This window comes from Hypomesus nipponensis, chromosome 22, assembly GCF_054491055.1.
Source record: "Hypomesus nipponensis isolate SF chromosome 22, ASM5449105v1, whole genome shotgun sequence".
Classification (NCBI taxonomy): Eukaryota; Metazoa; Chordata; class Actinopteri; order Osmeriformes; family Osmeridae; genus Hypomesus; species Hypomesus nipponensis.
In genome coordinates, this window is record NC_140382.1 from 4398005 (window position 1) to 4420333 (window position 22329).

The window sequence follows — 22329 nt, forward strand, 5'->3', positions numbered from 1 at the left end:
CCACCTCTCTTGGAAATGTAAAACGGCATTTTGGGTGTCGCTGATATGGCTTTATCCTCTGACTTGAATCTTGAATGTCACTCAACTCTCTATCCCTGTTTCTTCCTCTGGCGTGCTCTGAACTTAAAGCAAAAAAGTCACAATCTTACTCAAAGCCATGAGACTACACTTACATCAAGCTTATAAAGGGGTAATCTTCTACATCTCTTACCTTTTGCTCCTGTCTCTTTCTTTCTTTGTCTGCCTGTCTCAACCATTTGATGATCCTGCATTATGTACAACACGAGCATTCAGATAACACCATAACCAGTAACTCCAAATAATATAGTTCAATATCAGAACTGGACTTGACAAAATAAAAAGGCAAAACATTTAATAAGGTAAAGTATACATCAACAAATTAAATAGGCCTAATTACTGTGCTCTGGTGATGTGAAACAACAACACCGGTTAATAGTCTTTAGTCTTTCTTAATTACTCAGAAATAAATGAAGCTCTTTCAAATGCAGGCTACTGTCTGGAACTTGTCATTTTTCATCAACGTCAATCTTCTTTCAAACTTATTTCTGATGCTTTATGTCTTTCGACATCGTCTTCGTCTTTTTGTGTACCTGGCAGCTACACAGGATGGAATGAATTGTTTTGTTTTTCAAAAGAGGTCTAACTGAGTGACTGTTTTCTTCATTGGGGGCACTTAAGGGGATTGGAATCAATAATGTATGCCAAAGAACAAGGCACATTGACTAATTTCACTGACACCGGCATCTCTTCCAGCTCCTTCCCCCCTAAACATCCAGAAAATCAGAGGTTTGAACAGATACATACATAAATAAATAGAACATCGCTTTGTCCTACATTGAAAACACTTGAACGATAATGTTTAATATTTCACACTTTGTAAAATGAACTCGCTACCTGCACTACAAACGATTCCCTCCACTGATGATTTTCTCTTTCACTCAGTATTTCTGCTCCTTCATCCCTCCCTCCCTCCTTCCAACCATCCCTCCCTTGACTGCTTGGTCAGCTTCCTGTTTTTCTGTGGAGGCCAAAACTGCCATTTCTCCAAATGAAGAGAACCCAGAAGGGCAGGATGGGAGGAGAAAAGAGCAGAGGAACAAGAGGATTAGGCAACAACAAAAAAACAGCACACCTGCAGAAGTATCGAAGTGTGCAGTTCTAAGAATGCTGATCTGGGCCTTTCTCTCCATTGTTTGTTTGCATTTGGTTTTCTTCTCTCTCTCTCTCTCTCTCTCTCTCTCTCTCTCTCTCTCTCTCTCTCTCTCTCTCTCCCTCTCCTCTCTCTCTCTCTCTCTCTCTCCTCTCCCTCTCCCTCTCTCTCTCTCTCTCTCGCCCTATTTTGCTAACCAGCCAGCCCCAGGTAAACAATTAAGTGTGGTTGAGGAGTAAAGGCGAGCTTCACAATCAGCACTTCCTTGGTGCTGATGCAGGGCTTTTGCAGTCGTCTGTGTGTGAGCATAGCCACAGGGAGGTGATCTACAATGCTGGACCCAAAATAGCCTTTGATCTCAGTACACACAACATCAGCCAATCAACAGCTTTGTGCGGCCAAATCAGCTTTCATACACTACTCCTCTGGGAGAGTATGATGTTGTTGTTTAGCAAGTGTAGCACAACTGATCTGACAAACACGGTCTGTCCTTTGAATCGTTTTCCTGCCTAAATCTAATCTCTGAGGCTTGAGTCTTACGGACGTGGCTCTGAATGTTCATTCGATTAGCATCCACGTTTTGTGAGAGTAGATATAACAAGAGCTGGATTGAGGAGGTATACGCTATGTATTACAGGCGTGTGTCAATGCCCAGGCTGTGCTTGCCCAGGATACATCTCTCTAGGTCTTATCTCTAAAACTGGGGGAAGAGTCATAGACCCGCCCCCTAACCATTTCCCTCATCATCATCCTCAGCCTCGGTTTTCCCATTCCTTGCTCTTCTTCCCTTCCTCCTGGACGACCACCATCCAAATTGCGTTCTTGGTTCCACTGCACCATGTGTCCTGTACTGGTCGATCCTCACCTCCACACTTCATCACATCTGAGTCCCCTCCCGGGAATCCACCTGGGTGCATTCCTCAGCATCCCCGCCCAGTCGCGCACACGCACTCGTGACCCTCGTTGACGATCACAACTGTTTATCACTCTCTGCCCTGGCTCCCCCTCGGCTCCTCATGGATTTTTTATCTGCGTTCATCTATTTGCCGACAGACACTCCCCGCCCCCCCCCCCCCCCCCCACACACACACACACGCGCACCTTCCTGTTACTCTGCATTTGGTGCACGGTGGTGGTGGACGTCAGCCGCCATCCATCGGTCTTGAGGCGCACGCTGTCGACAGGGCGGTAAATCCAGCTCCTACAGGCTGCAATTACAAAACCATGGGCTTGGAACTGCACATGCCGAATACTAACGCGTCTCGGTCGGATCGAGGGAGAGAGAGAGGAAGAGGGAGAAAGAAAAAAAGAGAGAGAGACAGTGAGTGAGAGATCCTGTCCTGAGGCACCTGGTTCAGGGACCTTGTAGAACCTTCTAAAGCACCAGTGTGTGGGGGAGTCTGTGTGCGCGCGTGTGTCGGGGGGACCTTTTGATTCTTAGAAAGCTTTGTGCTGTCAAGGACATCAGGCAAGAAGAGTACAAGACGATGGGTTCAGTATGACTGCTTCCCTATTTGCGTGAAAAAAAACCACACACAGTCCAGCCAAATGCCACGCTCAGTGACGCAGAGTGAGTCTAAATATACACATTTTATTAAGTCATTTCAAATTGTCCATACAAATCTATTGATATTTCTTAAGTAAGCAAAATCCTATTTACCCATTGCACAAGACATCCAACAGATTCACAAAATATACACAAATAGGCCTGTATGGACGGGATATGGTAAACAACATATATCCTTCCCCGTTGGGGAGATTGGATATTAACTGTAAAAACCTGACAAGACAAAAAAGACTGTCACATTATAAACCCATGACTGTTGAAGTCTCGCCGAGTTTGAAGTTCTCGTTCTACAGTATGCTGTCACCCCCTATCCTGAGTGAGGGATGAGAGGAGGAGAAGAAGGAGAGCGGGTCCATCCTTTCTCTACTCTCACCTGGTATCGCACGTCCACCCTTCCTCTCTGCTCTGAAAAAACATGAAGGCTGTTATGTCGTCCCCCGCCCCTCCGAAAAAATTGAATGAGTGAGAGAGAAATGATGAAAGGCCGAGGGGAATGAGAGTAGTTTGGTCCTTAGGCAACATAGTGGAACACTTCTTTTGTCTTACATACAGTATATTATTCTACCAGGTAACAGTCAATGCTAGTGCAAAGTGCAGTATCTCTTGCAAGTTGTCTCCCTGGAAACACCTGCAACCAGCTAGTGGCTCCTTCTTATTTTATCTTGCTGACCGAATAAGCCTTTAAACATTATGTTTACGTCATCTAATAATAGGAGGCCACATGGAAAAAGAACAAAGAAATGGATTAAAGGAAAGAAAAACGGTCCTATTCAATATTGACATTTAAAGTTACATTTAAAGGACATTTAAAGAATTCGTCATCGTCTTCAAGCGGAATTAAAAGCGTACGATTTAAGGAAAAGGAATTGTCCTTGAGGGAACGTTTTGGTCACGGTTTCTCTTCCGCCCGGGTACGTTTCCAGACAGCCCCACCTTAATTGGGTTTGGACTATGGAAAGACAGAAAGGGAAGGTGAACACAAAGTCCGGACGTCTGTTTTTGCGTCCCTTGTCTCCAAGAAACACAGTTGTTCTCACGGACACGGCTCCGGAAGAAAGCTGTGTTATGACGCTGTGTTTCCCTACGGGTGTGTGTATACGGAAAGGACGTGGCTCCTCCTGTGATGACCAGCTGTCGGCCGGCCCCATCTCTCTCTCTCTCTCCTCTGCCCTAGTCCACATTGTCCTCTAGTTAGGGGGAGGAGGAGGAATAGGGTTTGGGGTGGGGAGGGTGGTGGCGGCTGTGGTGGTGGGGGTGGTGAGGGGGGGCCGGGGTAGTCGTTGGGGCCCCTTCACCCCGTAGTCAGGTCCGAGTCGGGGGGGTCGAGGGTCTCGGCGATGTCCTCCAGCTCGTCCAGCAGCTCTGAGAACAAGGGTCTCCGGAAGGCGTCCATCTGGAGAGCAGGGATGGTGGGGAAGGACAGGGGTCGTTAACCGCGGAGAGCGGACAATTGAAACAGAGCACAGTCCGGCTATCATTCCCTGAGACTCTTAACTGTGGCTGCTTGCTTGGCCTCTAGGTTCCGGTACTTGTTATGTTATTTAGCTATTTTCACACACGTTCTCTTTGACACAATGGCGCCTGATACTATTGGCATGTACATCCTCTTTCGTTCTCGTTCTCTTTAGTTCTCTCCCTCCCTCGATCGTTTCTCTTTTTCTCTCACCCTCTTCTGCTCTCTCTCTTTCTTTCTCTTGAATCTCTCTCACAGGCTCCTGCTTTGCTTACCAAACAGCAGCTGGCTGACAGCTCCAGGATGCGTTGTGGACAGCCGTCAACCATCTCACTGAAGGCCTCAACATCCAGACCATAGTCCTGATAAGACACACGCACACGTGCATTCATCAAAAAAAATTGTGCGACAACAACACAGGATAGAGAACCGACCACTGTGTATAGACTGAAGTTAGAATCATGGCCGTCGCACTCAACACTCATTGTTTACTTTACTGTAATCACATCAATCTAGTGCACGTGTCGTTGAATCCTCAACGACCTTCGTCCGTGGAGTCCCCCGCCCCCCCCGCTCTGATGGTGTTCCCAGGGTTGTTGTGGGGGTGGGTGGGGGCTGAACGTCCCTGTCAACGCCGAGCCAATAACAGCAGTGTCAGCAGGTCTATTAGCCCCTCTAATGGACGAATTATGCGGAATTATGGTCAGTGTAACGTCTAAGCTGGGAAGAATGAGAATGAATGAAGTGCTCCACTCTGCTCCTCTCCCTTCGAAGGATAGCGTGGAGCTCACGAGGCAGGCGGCCCGGTGTCTGTGCTCGTTCAGCGAACTTCGAGAAACAGATCTAAGATCAGCTCCCTGTCTGTCGACACAACTGTAGCAAAGGAGGGCAGACTCCAGATCAGCACTTTGTGAGTGAGACTCGGGGCACGCGAGGGCCTTTGAGGCTCTGCTGGATCGATCCATTCTTCGACTGGTTGGTGTGTCTCACCTTTGTTCTGGGAAGAATCTCTGGATCCGCTGGGATTCGGCCCAGGATCTCACACAGCATGATCCCGAAGGAGAAAACATCCACCTGGAGGTGAGAAGCCAATCTTATCAACTTCATGTCAATGACTGTAAGAGTGGTGGATGGAATTACGGGGGGTTCATTCATTTCGATTCAGTAGGCTAATTACATTGACATTTCCACTAAGTTAATGAATAGATTAGATGGAAACTGCCATTGAACATCTTCTAGATGACCTCATGAAATGGATTGATGTTGGGTTAGGGTACCCACTACCTCCCATGACAGAATGTTTTAACTTGGGGGGGTTTCTGTGTTACTAGGGTTACTCCCCGACCCCCACACCCTCACCATCAACTCTGACCTCTGACACAGTTCAAAACACTGGCTGTGGGTTAGGGTCAGGGGTCAGGGCCGTTTACCTTGCGGTCGTACGGTTCACCTCGCAGCATTTCTGGGGCCATCCAAAAAGCAGAGCCAACCAGAGACATCTTCCTTTCAGGACTGTTGGCGGGAAGTTCGGTCACCACCTCTCTGGCGAGACCGAAGTCCGTCACCACCGCTTCCCGGCCTCGTAACGTCACCCGGATCAGGCAGTTCTACAGAGACAGAGAGAGAGAGAGAGAGAGAGAGAGGGAGAGAGAGAGGGACAGAGAGAGACAGAGAGAGACAGAGAGAGAGAGAGAGAGAGGGACAGAGAGAGACAGAGAGACAGAGAGAGAGAGAGAGAGAGAGAGAGAGAGAGAGAGAGAGGGGGGGGGGGAGGGAACAGAAATAGAAGACAGGTCTATTACATATAGTCATTTGTAGCACGGTTTTTATCAACACAGACATGACCGTACCTAACTAATATCCTCTGCTGCTTCGAGGCAGAGCAGCAACTTGTATCAATTGCTTGCAGTGCATCATACTCACCACAAGAGGTCAGTGCAACACATGTTAACTGTACTCGTGCATAAGTGGGTCTACGCATGCCTGTGAGTGTGTGGGCAGCACTATCCTGAAGGCAGCAACATTATTCCACATGGGGGTTCCACATTACTGCATATCCACGATAAATAATGTTGTGGACATGCACCTCTTTATATCTCTTCCAAACGCTGACAGGTGTTAATAGATACCAGGTGCTGCAGTTGAACATCTCAGCAAGGGTTTGAGACTTTCAGAATAACAGCAACTCTTCTAACACTCAATCCAAGAAAAAAACAAAACGTTTGGGATGGGTTTTGTTGACTGTGGTCATAGTGACCACAGTGACAAACAGCATAAACCCCTTCTATTACCAGAAAGTCTCATATAGCAATCGACACTGAAGCCTCCTCTCAGCAATGGGTCCCCCGGTCACTTAACTATTTAAGTGCAACCTTGAGGTTTACTTTTGGAGTGTGGTTCACTTAGTCCTCGTGTTGACTGGCTGTGACAGCAGAGTAGACCTTTGTCATGGATCCTTAAACCAGTTCCTGGAGAACTACCGTCGTCCAACCCTAATCTATGAAGAACTTCTTGTAATAATTGTCTGGTTAAATGAGGTTAGTTAGTCTGTAGCTCTCGGTGTACAGTTTAGGAGAGGCTTGGTTTAAGTTGACGCACGGAACTGGATGTACTGTACTTGTGTCTTGTATTTTGTGTGGTCTGCCTTGCAACCTAATGACACCAAATCACCACATTTTGGTACAGAGATTGGAACTGCAAATCAAAATCGAGTTAACATCCAAGTACAAACAGCCCAACAATAATAAATACACGCAAGTAAAACGGTACAATGTTAACAGACAATACAAACACTATCAGTAACGTTAAAAACATTGAACGGCAGAGCAAGATAAATGAAGACTAGTTTAAATAAGTGTATTTTAAGACATTTCTGCCAGTCTAATACTGCCTGGAAGGGTGTTCTAAAGCCTAGGGCCATATAGAGGTAGACTACTCCTTCACTTACTTTCAGATACTTTCAGAATCACTAAAACAGAGTCAATGGAGGGTTTTACCAGGCACATAAGGGTGTAAAATGCAAAGGTATCCAGCGTAGTGTAAGGAGTGCTGGGGTAACATGGTGTCTCTTTATTGTGCAAGTCAAAACCCTTGGCGACGCATTTGAAACGTCTTGTTGTTTAATACTTATTTTGGGAGAGACCAGGGAGGAGGCTATTGCCGTTGTCAAGTTGACCGCATAAGCTTTTCCTTGCCACTTGTCGGAGGAAAAGTCTGACCTTTTGCTACGTTTCTTAAATGAAAAAAGGCAATAAAAAAGTATTTTGTGGGGTTCAAAAGTCAGGTCATTATCTATGATAAGACCAAGGTTCTTGGCTTCCTTGGCACAGGCCAAGACGCTCAAAGATTTTTGATATTGCATTTCTTTGAGGTCTTGATTCAACCTTGAATTGTCAGTGTCCACATCTAGGCCTTCTCTATCTTGTCATCAGCTTGCTGTGCAACCTCTGTGAGTCAGCTGCACTGCTACAGTCGTGTGCTATCAACACAACTGTGAAAATGGACACTTTGCTTTCCAATGATGTTACGCAGTGGTGGCGTAATTGCACAAAAAGAACAAGAAATGACAAAGAAAAAATCCTTGAGGGAACCCCCACACGATACTGAGGCAGACAGAGAATCTTCTAGTCCAACAACAACATTTTTCCCAGTACGGTAAGATTTAACTCTCTCTAGTACTGTTCCAGAAAGACCCACGTGGTGGTTATGACGTGATGCAGTTATCTTTTCCAGACTCAGGTACACAGCATATGTTAAATACTCGATTGTCACAATCAAATAGTAGATCAACTCAATTGAAACGAGGTCCACTGGCTATCGAGTGGATCAAATCGTTGTTTTCTGCAGATGGATCTGTTCTTGGTCGTTCCTGGTTTGGTTGGGAGCAGGGCGTCTCCTGCTAGCGGCTGTAATGACAGAGTCTGAGAGCAGGCAGAGGATCCCTCCCTACGCTGCTCTGTGTATCCACAACATCATGACTCAGATGAGGCCCCAAACCACAGCGCAAGCTGTAATGGCCCCATGATGAGAGAGGGAGATTGTGTGTGCGTCGGGGTGTGTTTGTGTGCGAGCCAGGTTCTATAAACATTGCCTTGAATTGTCAGTGTGCACATCGAGGCCTTTTCGAAGCTCGTCATCGGCTTGTTGTCGAGCCAACCCGTGAATAACCTGACCAGCAGGTGGTGATCAGCCATAGTGATTCGTCCCTCTCGTGAACTATTAGAGGGACATTCTACACAAAACATCTGAGTTTAATTTGTGTTTTCTCCCCGTAAATGTAGTTGAGCACGTCTAACAGTAAAAGGCGGGTTCTGAAAGGCTCTAGCTGCAAAGAAGCTTCGCTGAGACAAACCCCCCACATTCAGAAAGAGAGAGGCCCCCGCCGTGACCTCAGTCAGTAGTAGTCAGTGGTATCTGAAACATGCTCCCTGGAATCTGCCTTTCTTGGCAAAAGTTTAGCTAAGCTAAGGGAGCGTGAATAAAGAGGCAATTATGTTTCGGAGAAGGTTTATTCTTTCATGAAGCTGTCGAGTTAGACAAACAGAGTCCGTAAAAAATACAAAGCCAGCGGCCTAGCATTTGAGTTGAACCAACAAAGAGAGGCACAGAGCAAGAGAGAGGGAGAGAAAGAAGGGATCTGAGAGGAAAAGAGATAACTTAAGTGATTAAGAGGACCCCTTGTTTTTGGTTGAAACAGTATTCCAGACCAGGTGTACACATTTCTCGGGCAGCTAGCTTTTGGGTCACATGATTTGCTGTTTTTCCAGAAAGTGGTCCAGTGCCATGAGATATCTGAAATATTTCCGAGATATCCGAGATATTTTGAAGGTCATGACTGGTTTCAAATATGAACGTGTTCTTAAAACCCCACACCATAATCTAGAACCCAGCTTCTTTCGAACATGGATATGGGTTCTGTACCTTGGAGTTGAGGTCTCTGTGATAGATGTTCTTGTAGTGGAGGTAGGTCATTCCTCTGCTGATGTCACAGGCCAGATCCACCTTCTCCCTCCAGCATAGAGGCACGTCCTCCTGGGCGAGCAGATCCTCCAAACATCCCCCACTCACATACTGGACACACACACACACACACACACGCATACAGCATGAGCGTTAAAAACACAACTGCAAGGCATCCTCCACACTAAAGAAGAACAAAGCAGAACGATTATCCTCTAGAGTTGTATGCTTATCGACATCATCGTAAACAAATTCACAATCTCACCTCCAGTATGGGATAGAGCTTATCTTCTCTCACACAGATGCCAAGATACCTTCAAGACACAAACAAGAGATAACGGCATTATTTTCTGCCGCTGTGTTGACAGATGATCCTCGACAGCGCTTTCGGCCAATGTCAAGTCTCCACCTGACGATGTTGGGGTGAGAGAGTTTCTGCAGCAGGCTGATCTCTCGGACGATGCTGTCCTGGTCCACGTCGTTCTTGTAGATCTTCACCACCGTCACCTTCCTGGTCGTGCTGTGCATTACCTGTCCGACAGGGAGCAACATTCTTGAGATTTGGATTGACAATGGCTAGACAGTGCTTGGCACAATGTCAGTTCACTTCCACCAGGGGTGTCCAAATCCGGTCCTCGAGGGCCGCTGTCCTGCATGTTTTAGATGTTTCCCTGCTCCAACACACCTGATTCAATGAAATGGGTTGTTATAACTACTATTCTCTAGAATCAGGTGAGCTGGATCAGGGAAACATCTAAAACATGCAGGACAGCGGCCTTCGAAGACCGGATCTGGACACCCCTGACTTACACTGTATCATTCTAGAACCTTCTGTCACAGCCGGTACTTTTCCTACTGTATGTAAACAATGGCATGTAGAAGGGCTCGGGCATGGTAAACTAGTTTGACTTCCTCGTAAAGTGCGTAATTACATATTTTCATACTGTACTGTGCAGCTAAGCTAGCTGTTGGGGAAACACACACGCAGACACAACACACAGACGGGCAGGGTTTTAATACGTTTTAACTAGAGGTGTTGACGACAACCTTCCTTTGGTCTCCGTGGCTCTCCATGGGGCACAACCTGCTCTCTGGTACAACATGTTCTTTCCTCTTCCCATGTGTGACTGGATATGTGTATGCGTGCTTTTGTTTGTTTAGGCATCATTTGGCACAGGGTCTGGGAACAGTCACACTGAATGAACACTATTATACTACAGCCCCAATCAAAGGGACCAGTTCTTCCTTCAATGATGCGTATCTGTATGCAAGCTCTACACTGGCATGCTCAACAATGGCAGGTGATTGCGTGCACAAACTGACACGACCTCAAGGTCAGAACACAGAAAGTAGAGTTGAGTTGGACGTAGAACGTAGTAGAACACGGTACAATGAGGAGAAATTAGGAGAGGAACGGAGAGGATAAGGAAAGGAGAGAGGAGGTCTTCAGTCTTGTCTCACTCATGGAGCATCAGGACAAGACAACCATTGAGCCTCTAACCACCATGTCCTCGGCGCTCTTCATGGACTGTGCGCCTCTAGACTTTGCCTCGTACCTTCCCCTCGTTTCTCAGGGGAACAGAAGCTTGGTCCTATTGTTCTGTAGGCACGCCAGCATGCAGCGGAGCACAGAGGCTAGCTAATTACAAGGGCATGTCTGGTCTGCCTTTAGGGCTGGTTATGTTGCCAGGTTTGACAGTCTGCTGTAAGTGAAACACAGCAGGAGCTGTCTGAGCAAGGTAATGATACTGTATTACCGGAAGGGTTTTGTCTGTCGGGATGTGTGTAAATGTTTAGCCCCGGCATTACAACCATCGGGCAACCCTGCAGTTCGGTTGAGGTGGATGGAACACCATGGTAGGTGTAATATGGTGTTTGAACTATAATCACTCCACAAAACGTAACAAACGTTTCTCTTTCTTTCATGTACACGACAATTACAGGCACAAACACGAGCGTAGACTACAACACACAGGTGAAGGGCCAACCTTGTACACTTTGGAGAAAAATCCACTGCCTATCAGCTCGGCACTGAAGTCTTCCCAGAACTCCAGTTTACGCACAGCGGTGCGTAGGTGCTGCCAGCGGTCCACCTGGCAGTAGGTGTCGGACGACTCCCCCAGGAAGGTGGGGCTGGCCGGCTCGGGGGTCTCCTCGACCTCGCACATCCTGGAGAGCTCGTCTGGAGGGAGGGGGCGGGGGAGGGGGGGGGGGGGCACACAGGGGTTACTGTTGCTGTAAGTCACCTCGCACAGATCCAAGTTAACCCAGTTCAGCGCCATCATCGTTCACCACTGCTTGTGTCAAGGTTTGCTCGACGATACGACGGGATGGATTAGCGTCTGTCATGGCTGCTGCTGCTTCCATCACACCTGCTCATAGCTAAACAACACTCTGTCGGCAAGCCCTCAGAGGGAGGTCATTCACACAGGACTGACTCCGTCATGTCTATCACACTGCTACACAGACAGCTGAGCTAAATATGCACCGAAAATGACTCGATGAAATGGGCAAGGCATGGAACAAGCTTGATAAAAACACTAGTGCAGGTTTAAAAAGACCAGGGAAACACTCAATGATAGCCTAATTAAAACAATCCATATTTTGTCCTCTTTTGATACTAATGTTGTCTTAGTTATTTGGCTAAAGATTAGCAGGACACATTCCTTCCTCTCAAGTTCACAAGTGCCCCTGTGTTTGGCTAAACTCTCTTTAGCAAACAAAGGTATGACAAGAATTTATATTTAGACAGCTTTTCAAAAGGACAGAATTTTTCAACACAGCTTAAATCAAATCTGTCATACATTTCAATTCTTCCACTTTTGTAAAGTATGTGGTAACGCCACATTGACATTGAGCGGAAGCCTTGAAGAACCTCAATTCCCAGAGGACCCCAAACCTGCCTTGAAAACCTGCTGTGCAAATAGTTTGACGAGAGACGTGACAGAGTTCCAGATATCTCTTTCTCTCAGCATAACAAAGACATTCCTGTCAATTCTTGTCAGGGTTGAAAAAAGTCGACTGAGTATTTTTTTTCATGTTCATTTCCTTTTCCAAAATCGCCTCATTTGTGTTGTTTACCTGACGTACAAGAAAAAAAAAAAAGTTTAAAAAAATGTTTTTCAAGCATGGAGCCAGAATGTCACGGTTGGGTTTGAACGTGGAATCTCGACGGTATCTTCGTAATAGGCCGTTGGGGTAAATGTGTTCTCTCGGCTGCCTTGGCTGGGTGTCTGTCTCTGTGTGGGTGACTGAGTGCATCCATGAGAGGTTGAACACAGAGGCACAGTGTGTTCACATAGTTCTCACCAGTCCCTGTATCTCACATCCATGCAATGTACAAAGCCCTGACCCTGGAGTCCTAGCCCGGCCCAAGCCCAGGCTTTGAAGAGAGACTCCAGAAGACACAAGCAAAGAGTGTGGAGATCGAAATCGAATGCGTTTATGTATACACATCTATATAAACTGTTAGTGTATATATATTGCGCTACTGTACAACTACAGATTAGATAGAGATAGAGAGACTGAAAGAGAGAGATAGAGCGAGAGATACATACAGTAGATAGTGTATATTTATAGGTTGTTTATGAGTTTATATATCCTCCTCTTCCCTCCTGTCTGGTCAGTTACACCTGCATTATTCGGGGGTTGACGTCAGGGCCAACGGAGAGCATTACACGCGCAGAATGTTCTATTTGGGTCGTCGATTGGGTTACACACGCGTGCAAAGCTCACCTTTTGCCTGCCAGCATGTAATACACACGCTCTAACATAGAGCACACTCAAACGTACAAACACACACTCAGTGCGGTGAGATCATAATTGTCATATGAGCTGATCATTATGCTCTGGGTCTGTTCGGATTTAGCGATGTGTTTACGTTTTTCCCCTTCTGTGAAGCCTTTTCTCCTGCCTTGATTAGCAAACAACGGCGTTCTCATCTGCTGGAACACTTGCACATTCCAGACTATTCATTTCATCATGGTGTCCACCATGGGAGTCATCTTAGTCTTTCTTGTCTCTCTTTGTGGGCAATGTGTGTGTGTGTTCCTTTCGTCTAGGAACTGTAGGCGTGATTATGCAATGTTTGCTACTCTGTTTGTGACTGTGTGTGTGTGTGTGTGTGTGGGGGGGGTTGTTTATTTGTTCCTCTGTATTACAGTCTGAGTACAAGGGAGAGGTTTCTACAAGTGCAGATTAACAAACCGACGTCACGGTGACATGTTGCATCGCGGCGACATCTCCTTCCCTCTGTCCACCCCACCTCGCCCCTCTCTCTCCGCCGTGGCCTTTTTCCCTGTGGCCATTCCATGTGGTGCCAGTGTTTGCCCAGTGATGGCCAACTGGGTCCTTAACTGGCCCTTTTACTAGCTCCATCCAATCTACCCTCGGCGGTTGTCATGCCACCTCTGTTTGCACATCCATCCATCCATCCATCATTTCGCCCTCTGGCCTCCCCCCCCCCCCCCCCCCCCCCCCCCCCCAACCCTAGACGTCAGCAGACACCCATCCCCTCGCACAGTCTCATTATCACCCCCCCCCACCCTCCTTTACACCAGAACACACACACCGAGACCACACACACACTCCTGTGTGTGGGGTGGAAGGGAGGAGTGCGTGTGGATCGCTTGTGTTGTTGCGGACAAACACAAGGGGAGGACGGAGGGCAGGAGGGGTGGGTGAGCGTTTGATTGCGCGCGTGTGTGCGCGCGTGTGCGTTACGTGATGCGATTGGAGGCAGTCAGGGGATTAAAAGGGGAGGAGTTAGGTAACTTTCATCTGATTCCTGACTAAATGAACACGTGGAGAAGGAACAGACAGGCACAGCTTCAGTAATGTACGTTCTGCAGGGATTGAGAGGAATTACAGAAAGAGAGAGAATGGAGGATGAAAGAGGAAGAGAGGGAGAGAATGACAGACAGATAGATAGACTGAGTGTTTCAAATCTCAATTTATTCTTAATTTAGGATATTCCCCCATTCACATCATCCAGACAGCTTTGTCTCAGTCTGGTTTATTAAAACACCAGCTGTCGTTTCTTGGCAGTCCGGTAAATCTGATTCAGTCCAATATCACTTCCTTAAATCATCTATGTTCTCTCTACCTTGCTGAGGTAATGATGATGGATATAACAACAATATCTAGGGGGTCAGTGAATTTATAAAGGTTATAGAATATGTCATGTACTGTAGATGGGATCATTATTTCTATATACTGTCCATAAAGATAAATATACGTAGGATATCACCTTATGTCACAACATCACTTTAGCTCACTCCATTGCTAAACCATCGCCGACAGGCAGTGCAGTTACGACTTTGGGACTTGAGTAGTTTACATGAGCATTTTGTCATTCACCTGTCATTCACAACTGAGAGACTCTTTGATGAAAAGCTAACCTCAACTCAGATGTTTCGGAGAAAAAAAAGGAGTCTTGCCGCACTTAACTCTGAAAGATTAGAACAGTTTCATGAATCATGGCACCATTTTTCCGTGTAGCTATCTGTATGCGTATGTGAGGCCAACACAAACCCCCTCACCCTTGCGTGGGTCTCAACATTTCACGAATGAAGGTATTGTTGCCATGGCACACACAAAACACAGACGCACACGTGCACGCACACAAACACACGTACGCACAGGCATTCAGATGCCCAAATACAAACACACACCTTTAACACTAGTCCCCATTCGAGGCATTCTCATTCTCTAGTACATGAGAAAAATGTGTGTGTGTGTGTGTGTGTGTGTGGGGGGGGGGGTAGTGTTTGTCAGGGTTGTTTGTGTTTGTCAGGGTTGCTTGTGGCTTCACATTGCGTCTGTTTCCGAGCAGGCAGAGACTGGCAGTGATTCTAGCTTCCTACTCAGATTCTCACCCACAGAGAGCTCCTCGAGCAGATCACCCCCCTCACCACGGCTGGATGGGTGTGGCTCTCGCTTGTGGGCGTGTACAGTGCCAGTCCAAAGGTTCCCATGGGAAAACGTGTGCACACTTTGGACTGGTACTGTACATTATTCGCGTGTGAATATGTGTGCATGTACAATGTTTTCCCAGGCGTGTGTGTGTGTGTGTGTGTGGGCGTGTGTCCGGCCTGCGCTGGCAAGATGCCTCGCCGTGAAAGCCTCGTCAACCGTAGCGGTGTGCAGCACGCAATAAATAAGGGTGTGTGTGTGTTTGATAGAAACATGCTAATTGAGTGTGTCTTACTGAACAGTGGGCTTATCTGTCCATCACTCTGTCAGGGGGGGGTTGCGCGACTTTGTCAAAGTGGAGATGACTGGGACAGGATGAGATGCCAAAGTTATGGGAGGTGGTGAATGGAGAATGTGGTCATAGAACCAGGGGTACGGTATGTACCCTCCACACTGTATCAATATACAGAGAGAGAGTGAGAGAGAGAGTAGATCTGTAGATAGATAAATAGACAGGCAGAGAGAGAGAGAGAGAGAGAGAGAGAGAGAGAGAGAGAGAGAGAGAGAGAGAGAGAGAGAGAGAGAGAGAGAGAGAGAGAGAGAGAGTAGATCTGTAGATAGATAAATAGACAGGCAGAGAGAGAGAGAGAGAGAGAGAGAGAGAGAGAGAGAGAGAGAGAGAGAGAGAGAGAGAGAGAGAGAGAGAGAGAGGGGTGAGGATGTGTATGTGGAGGAGAAAACAAAAGAGCCAGAGAAAAAGAGTTGTCAACACTGGGTACAAGCTGGGCTGAAGCTTTGTGGGTCATACAAAGGGCTGCCCACCCACAGCACAATTGCAGGCCACTCATGCACCAAATGGTCAGTCGATGATTTCATAACACCTCTTTATCCTCTTAGAGCGGACAAAGCGGAGGGTGAGAGGGGTTGGGAGGGGGGCGAGATCAGCCCTCTGTGAGTGATGTAATGATTATGGGGCTGAAGAAATATATGAATAAATCAAACATGAGGTTTCTGGCAGCTTAGCCAGTTTCGAAGCCTTGTCCGTGTCCTTCCATGTTCTGGAACTAAAAGGTCTAGAACCTTCCACATTCTAGAATAAGTGTAGAACCCCTCCATATTGTAGAACTAAGATTAAAACCCTCCATGTCCTAGGGATAAGTCGAGAACCATACATGTTCGACAGTCTGCAGTAGAACCATCTATTTACCAGAAATCAATCTTGAATCCTCCGTCGTCAAAAACTAAGAGGCTTTCCATGATTAAAGGCTTTTACAAACATTGAACGCAATCTTGTGTGTGGTAGCCGCCCTGCTACAGCTCGCCGCTACCACCAGAGTAGGAGGCAAAGCTGCCGTCGAGCGGACGCTGAAAATACCCGAGGTGACAGTGGTTGCTTCTTTTGGTGTGCAAAGCCCTTCAGAACAAAGTAGTCTAAAACCTCAAACAGTCAAGAACTGAGAAGCCTCCAATAGTCTATAACTAAGAAGTCATTCAGAGCCGAGAACTAAGAAGTCTAGAACCTTCCGTGTTGGTCTACAGACAAGAAGCCTCCCATAAAGGAAAGGTCCCAGTCCACCGAAGAACGGGTTCAGCCTGTGACTAAGCCGGCAGTTTTACATGTCAGTATCACTGACCATCAGACACTGCTTTGTCACTGAGAAGTGCAGAGCAGCAAACCAGAGCTCAGCCCGGGCCAGAGAGGAAACTCAGGCTTTCCAGGAAACTCAGGCTTTCCAGGAACGCCGCTCACACGGGTCATCAAGGCTCCCCGTGCCACAGGCCAGGCGGACTGGGATAAGCGGGTCTCCGCTGGCGTTAGCGGAGGTGCGGGTCAGTAAAAGGATCGGTTTCAGGCCATGCCAGGCCGGACCGAGCCAGGTTTTGCTGCAGCTGCTCGGATTCAATTATTCAGAGTGGAACCAGAGAGACCAGGCTCTCAGCAGCACCGGTGACATCGCTGGATCAGGTTGCTTCCTGTTACAAGAGCCCCGGCTTGGCCTCTCCGGGTCATAACCTGTCGCTTCCATGAGGTTTGCGTGCTTTTGTTTGTGTGTGTGTGTGCAGGCGTGGGTGTGCACGTGAGGGGGTGTTTGCATGTGTACGCGTGTGCGCACGCATGTGTGTGCGTGGAAGCGTGTTGGTCCGTATATGTCTTGGCAGGGATTTTGAAGGACTGTGTCTGTGCACATTAGAACAATATAGATCCCTCACAAGTCTCTTCTCCAACGGGAAGCTACAATATCCTAAAAGTCAATCCAAATCTGTATAAGACAAATCAAACAACAAGACTCACAAACAACTTCAAAGTCAGACACTATACCAGAGACACAACGGTAACACAACCCCCTCGCCCACACCCAAAAAGACAAACTCAAAGCATGAACTGGGTCCACTTTCTCGGAATCACCCTTTGCTTTCCTCTTAAACCGAGCAACAGGTTTAACATGACCGCCACGTGCAGCACCTCCTCATTATGCGCCAATCTGAGTTGTGAAGTTCTTTTCCACCTGGAAACTCGATCTGCTCCCGTGGTGGTCATGCACCTGTTTCGCTACAGACAAAGGGCTTACAGAACCAACTCCATGTTACATAATTAACTAACCAAGACTTCAGCCCTTACAGACCGGCAGTCATCGTGGACTGTTCAATGGGCTTCACTGAAAAGGTTTTGACCTACATACGATCTATTTATCTATCTACAGTATCTTATTCATCTACGTTTATTGTCTACTATCTATCTACAAAGTAAGGTGAGAGTATCGACTGCCCAAATCCAGTTGAATTAAAAGAGCTGCTCTCTCTTTGGTTCTCTCTCTCTCTCTCATTCTTGTTTACATTACTGCTCAATTGTCTATGTTCAGTGTTGAGCAGTCCGGTGCTTACCTAAATAACTGAACTTGGCTGATAATTACAGGTTCGGCTTTTGTGCCATGCAAAGGACAACAGAACTCCAAACCGCTTTCCTGCAGCCCCTTGGTCTCCGGTGGACTCCCGCACGGTTCCAAGAAATGTAAATTCCAAACAGTGAGTATCATCGCAAGGATGATGTTTCATTCCCATCCCTAGACCATTCTAAAGGTCGCCACCAGATCAAGATGCAGACATGGCAAACAATTGACCTGAATCCCCTTCCAACAGTCTACTACGTGTTAAGAAAAGGTCACTCTGACATACTGAAACAATTGGGTGCCCTGTAGGCTTCAAGTCATAGAGTATATAGACACCCCCGTGTTATGTTAACACTTGTGACATTTGCAGTGTGGTGTTTCAGATGGAGGAGAGAGGTAAGAGCCAGAGTTTAGGATCTATTGAGAAGTCTGGTGCAACCTTACAACGTGTAGCATGGATTTACTTGATACTTAGACTCTGCTGTGAGGCAAGGAGATCCAAAAAAAAAGACCCTGCTGTTTGAATCCACTTTTCCTGGGGCGAAGTGGTTAAAAACCATGGTAACACAGCAGAGCGTTTTTTCACACTGACCAGAGAAAGATACAGAGAGAGAGAGAGATAAAGAGAGAGAGACAGAAAGACAGAGAAAGAGGGATAGAGGGATGCATATGAAGTAGAAGTAGGTCTGGATTCAGGCACTTTCAGGCCAATGGCGTAGGTGGCAGAGGTTTTAAGTCAAGCATGTGGGCTGCGATCCTGATGACGACTGGTGCTGAGGAGTGAGAGAGAGAGAGAGAGAGAGAGAGAGAGAGAGAGAGAGAGAGAGATGGTGGTGAGAGGTGAGGGTGTGTGTGTGTGAGTGCCTGCAGCCCAGATTTCATCACCAGCTCACCAGGATGTGTGACAAGCAGGGGGTGACTGACAGCTGGAGGAGCAACCATATACCGTTCCACCGCTCCAAGCATGGAGGTGGAAGCCTAGATCCTTCTTCAGTACCTGACCCAGCTTGGAGGTGAGAACTCACCTCACGGATCTCCTGTCCACTCAGGGCCGGCTCAGAAGGCTCAATTTCCCTCACTTGACCTTAAATGGGTGAACGAGCTATGCCATGATGACCTACAGTCCACCTCGAGCACGACACACGAGCAACAGGTTTAACATGACCGCCACGTGCAGCACCTCCTCATTCTGCGTCAATCTGAGTTGTGAAGTTCTTTTCCACCTGGAAACTCGATCTACTCCCGTGGTGGTCATGCAACCCAGACACACGCCACACGCAGCCGCACACACGGTCCGTGACACGGCAGAATATTGTCAATAAACGTATCGAGGCAATGCACGCTACCTCAGGCATGGGGTCACACGAGGCCTGCATGCCAGGCTAGCATCGTGCCACACGGTGAAGGGCTAGCCAACGCAGCTAAGCCCTCCATGAATCAGCCCACTTGTTCTCCTTTTGTTTAGGCCTGACTGCCAACCCCACGCAGATGACCTACGCACATTCATTCAGCTCCACTGGTATAACGCGACGGTCAACCACAAACAAATGGGCAAAACGAGCCCACTTTGGAACATTCATATCGTATAAGAGTGAAACCAAGGTGTAGACAGTGAAAGCAAACACAGAAGGCTTCAGGGTCGTTTCCTGCATTTCTGCGGGTCCGACGGTGACGGACAAACGCGATAACATCTAACGAGGACACGGGGTTGCCGTGGTGACCTTGTCACTCCAGAGCCCAGGGAAATTAATATCGGGTTCCTTTCTCAGGCGGGGCGGGGGGGGGGGGGGGGGGGGGAATGAAAACAGACGAGTTTGCAAGAATCACATCATGTTCGTGTCTCAGGTTGAATGTGTGCTCTGACACTTATTGTGAAATGAGATGACTTGCATATTTCCTGTGATTCATAACGACTGTCAAACCTACTGCACCTGAATCCCCATCACATACATGCAGTACATACCGTTAAATCAAATAGGGTCCGTGTACTTTCCATGTATTTTAATAATGTACGCTCTAAATACATCAAGTCGTTCTACACCCTTTGCTTTTACAGTCGGGCTTTCGTTGTCCCGTGCTGGAAAGACACAACAGCATGTTCATTTGCAAGATAATAAGAACTGATTTACGACTCGTCCTCGCCCGTGTCCTCACTGGGGCGGCATAGTTCCTGTTCCTGGCCGGAGAGAACCAGGGCCGACAACTCACAGCGTTGCGGCAAACCCTCAAGCCTGGCCCTCACCCACCTACTGAGGCTGTTCGTCCACGGGCCTCTCCCGCCGCGCAAACCACAGACGTTTCCTTTCAGGACTGCTGGGTTCTCTGTCCTCCGCTAAGTTTAGCCCTTAGTCATTTGACAACCCCCATTTCTGCAGTCCAACACGGCCTGCCCCTTGAAATGCAAGGCCCCCATAGAAATATTATATAACACAGAAACAACCCTGGACTACTGTGCATGGAGCGGAGATGCAATCAAAGGTCCAGAGCTCTCACAGACGGGAGAGCGGAAAAGTAGGGAGGAAGAGTAGTGTAGGAGGTGGTGGGAGGTGATGTTTGAAGTTAAAGGGGACATGGGGAGAAAGATTTTTTTTTAAGTTATCAGGAGCGTTAAAGTGCAAAGAGTGTGTTACTTACTCCATCGATTCAGTAAGCTATTCATGTGCATCTTGAGGGGGTGGATGGGATGAGGAGGGGAGGAGGAGGGGGGGGCACAGTCCCAAGGTATGAGTGTAAACCTCAAGCAAGACCAGTAGTGGTTAGTATCTTTGTCCCCGAAGCTGGAGACCACACATAAAGAACACAATGATTACAAAGCATGAACACAGAGACGGACAATGAGACAACAATGGTGATTAAACCTGCATAGATGCATAACACCAGTAACATTCGCATACAGATAAACGTTAAACATTCAGTGAAAAGAACGACTAATCGTATTAGGTTCGCATAGCCTATAAAGTAAACCTTGCTTATAACACAAGAACACTGCATAGTATGATCAAAATCTATCCCACAAAATCTTACATGCGTTCTTCTATTTTGGGATGCGGCTCATGTTAAATTTGCCTTTACTAAGCCTAGTTTAGATTAATTAGAAAACAGTGAATAACTGTGAAGTAGCCTACAATTCAGATACCGTTTAAAATAATTCCTGCTGTGTCCTGGCACCGTCATTCGTAACACAGTAGGGTACAATACTCGTGCAAATAATGCCACAAATCCAACATTTACAAAACGATTTACCATTAACCAGTTGCTAGTAAACGTGATGTAGTCTACTTACTGCGTCGAAAAAGAAGAAGACGACAGTGAACTTCGTTGCAACTCCTCTGCTAGTATAAATGACAGGCGATTATGTCCCATTAGGTGTGCGGTGTGGCGGTGTAGACTTGTGAGCACTGAGCAGTGCGTGAACTATACCACATCTCCCGATGCCGATGAATTTGAGCCAGTAAATCAATTAGTCAGTCAGCCCCAACCTGTCACGCTCGGGATTCGTTTATGCGCGAATGTTGAACTAGGCTACTGCAAGTTTATGAGTGCGTGGTTTGTGTTGCCTCGGGAACTCCCAGAAGCGGTGGAAATAAGGATGTGCAGACACTGCTTCACTTTAACTTGTAAAAAAAGTAGGAACGATGACAGTGGCTACTTGTTGTGTGCCACTTATAAACTGAAAATTTTGCAGACAAATTATGATGCATGCTATTTATTTTCCTCTTCTTTTATCGCATTTATGTCTTTAACAAAATTAGAACTTTATATTGTTTTAAATCTTTAGAAAGATGAATCTCTTGACAACTGGCCTACAAACAACGGAAGGAATGGCAAAAAATAACCATGCAATTCGCCTGTCTTGATCATTTAAAGTTTTTTCATTTAGCGTTATGTGCTTTCAGAGTATCTCAGTAAAAGGGAGGTTGGAATCTGGGAGTATGGCGCCATCAGGTGGCTATACAGTGCAATTGTAATTGAACACTAAATAGTTTTGTTGGTCATACTGATATGTCGGTTACCTTACAGGATCATCATATATCCTCACATGCGTGATAAAATTGTCACAAGTCAAACAATCACAAATCCACAGCCGTGGTGCAGGAAGGCAACTGTTATTTATTCAAATAATGAACTGGATACAATATGTATAATAGTTTATCATTGCCTCACGTTGGTGAGTAGCTGTTATCATGCTATGACAATACCATGGTGTGGGTACACAATGTTGGCATGCGTTCATGTCTCAGACAGCCCCAAAGCTCTTACTACTATGGCATAATGCTACAGTACAATGTGTATGATATGATAAACAATAAAGATATTTATATTTATATCGATAATAGCCCTTCTGTTCAGACTGGGCAATTGTGATGAAGCAAAATGC

General features: G+C 46.8%; 1 protein-coding gene across 2 annotated transcripts; it reads right to left on the minus strand.

The window, feature by feature from the left end:
- Positions 1-2742: 2742 nt before the first annotated feature.
- Positions 2743-21526, minus strand: LOC146236044 (dual specificity testis-specific protein kinase 2). 2 transcript variants are annotated; one of them, XM_084687147.1, is made up of 10 exons: positions 21235-21526; positions 20586-20728; positions 11139-11332; positions 9560-9681; positions 9416-9464; positions 9112-9261; positions 5622-5798; positions 5182-5265; positions 4467-4553; positions 2743-4131 (listed from the first exon to the last, which is right to left on the minus strand). In XM_084687147.1, exons 1-10 carry the CDS (start codon positions 21312-21314, stop codon positions 4030-4032), a joined length of 1188 nt encoding a protein of 395 aa, XP_084543273.1. In that variant the 5' UTR covers positions 21315-21526; the 3' UTR covers positions 2743-4029. The 2 variants fall into 2 exon arrangements, with proteins under 2 accessions (XP_084543273.1, XP_084543274.1); XM_084687148.1 differs by lacking the exon at positions 20586-20728 and having other exon boundaries at positions 21235-21524.
- Between the last annotated feature and the right edge of the window lie 803 nt (positions 21527-22329).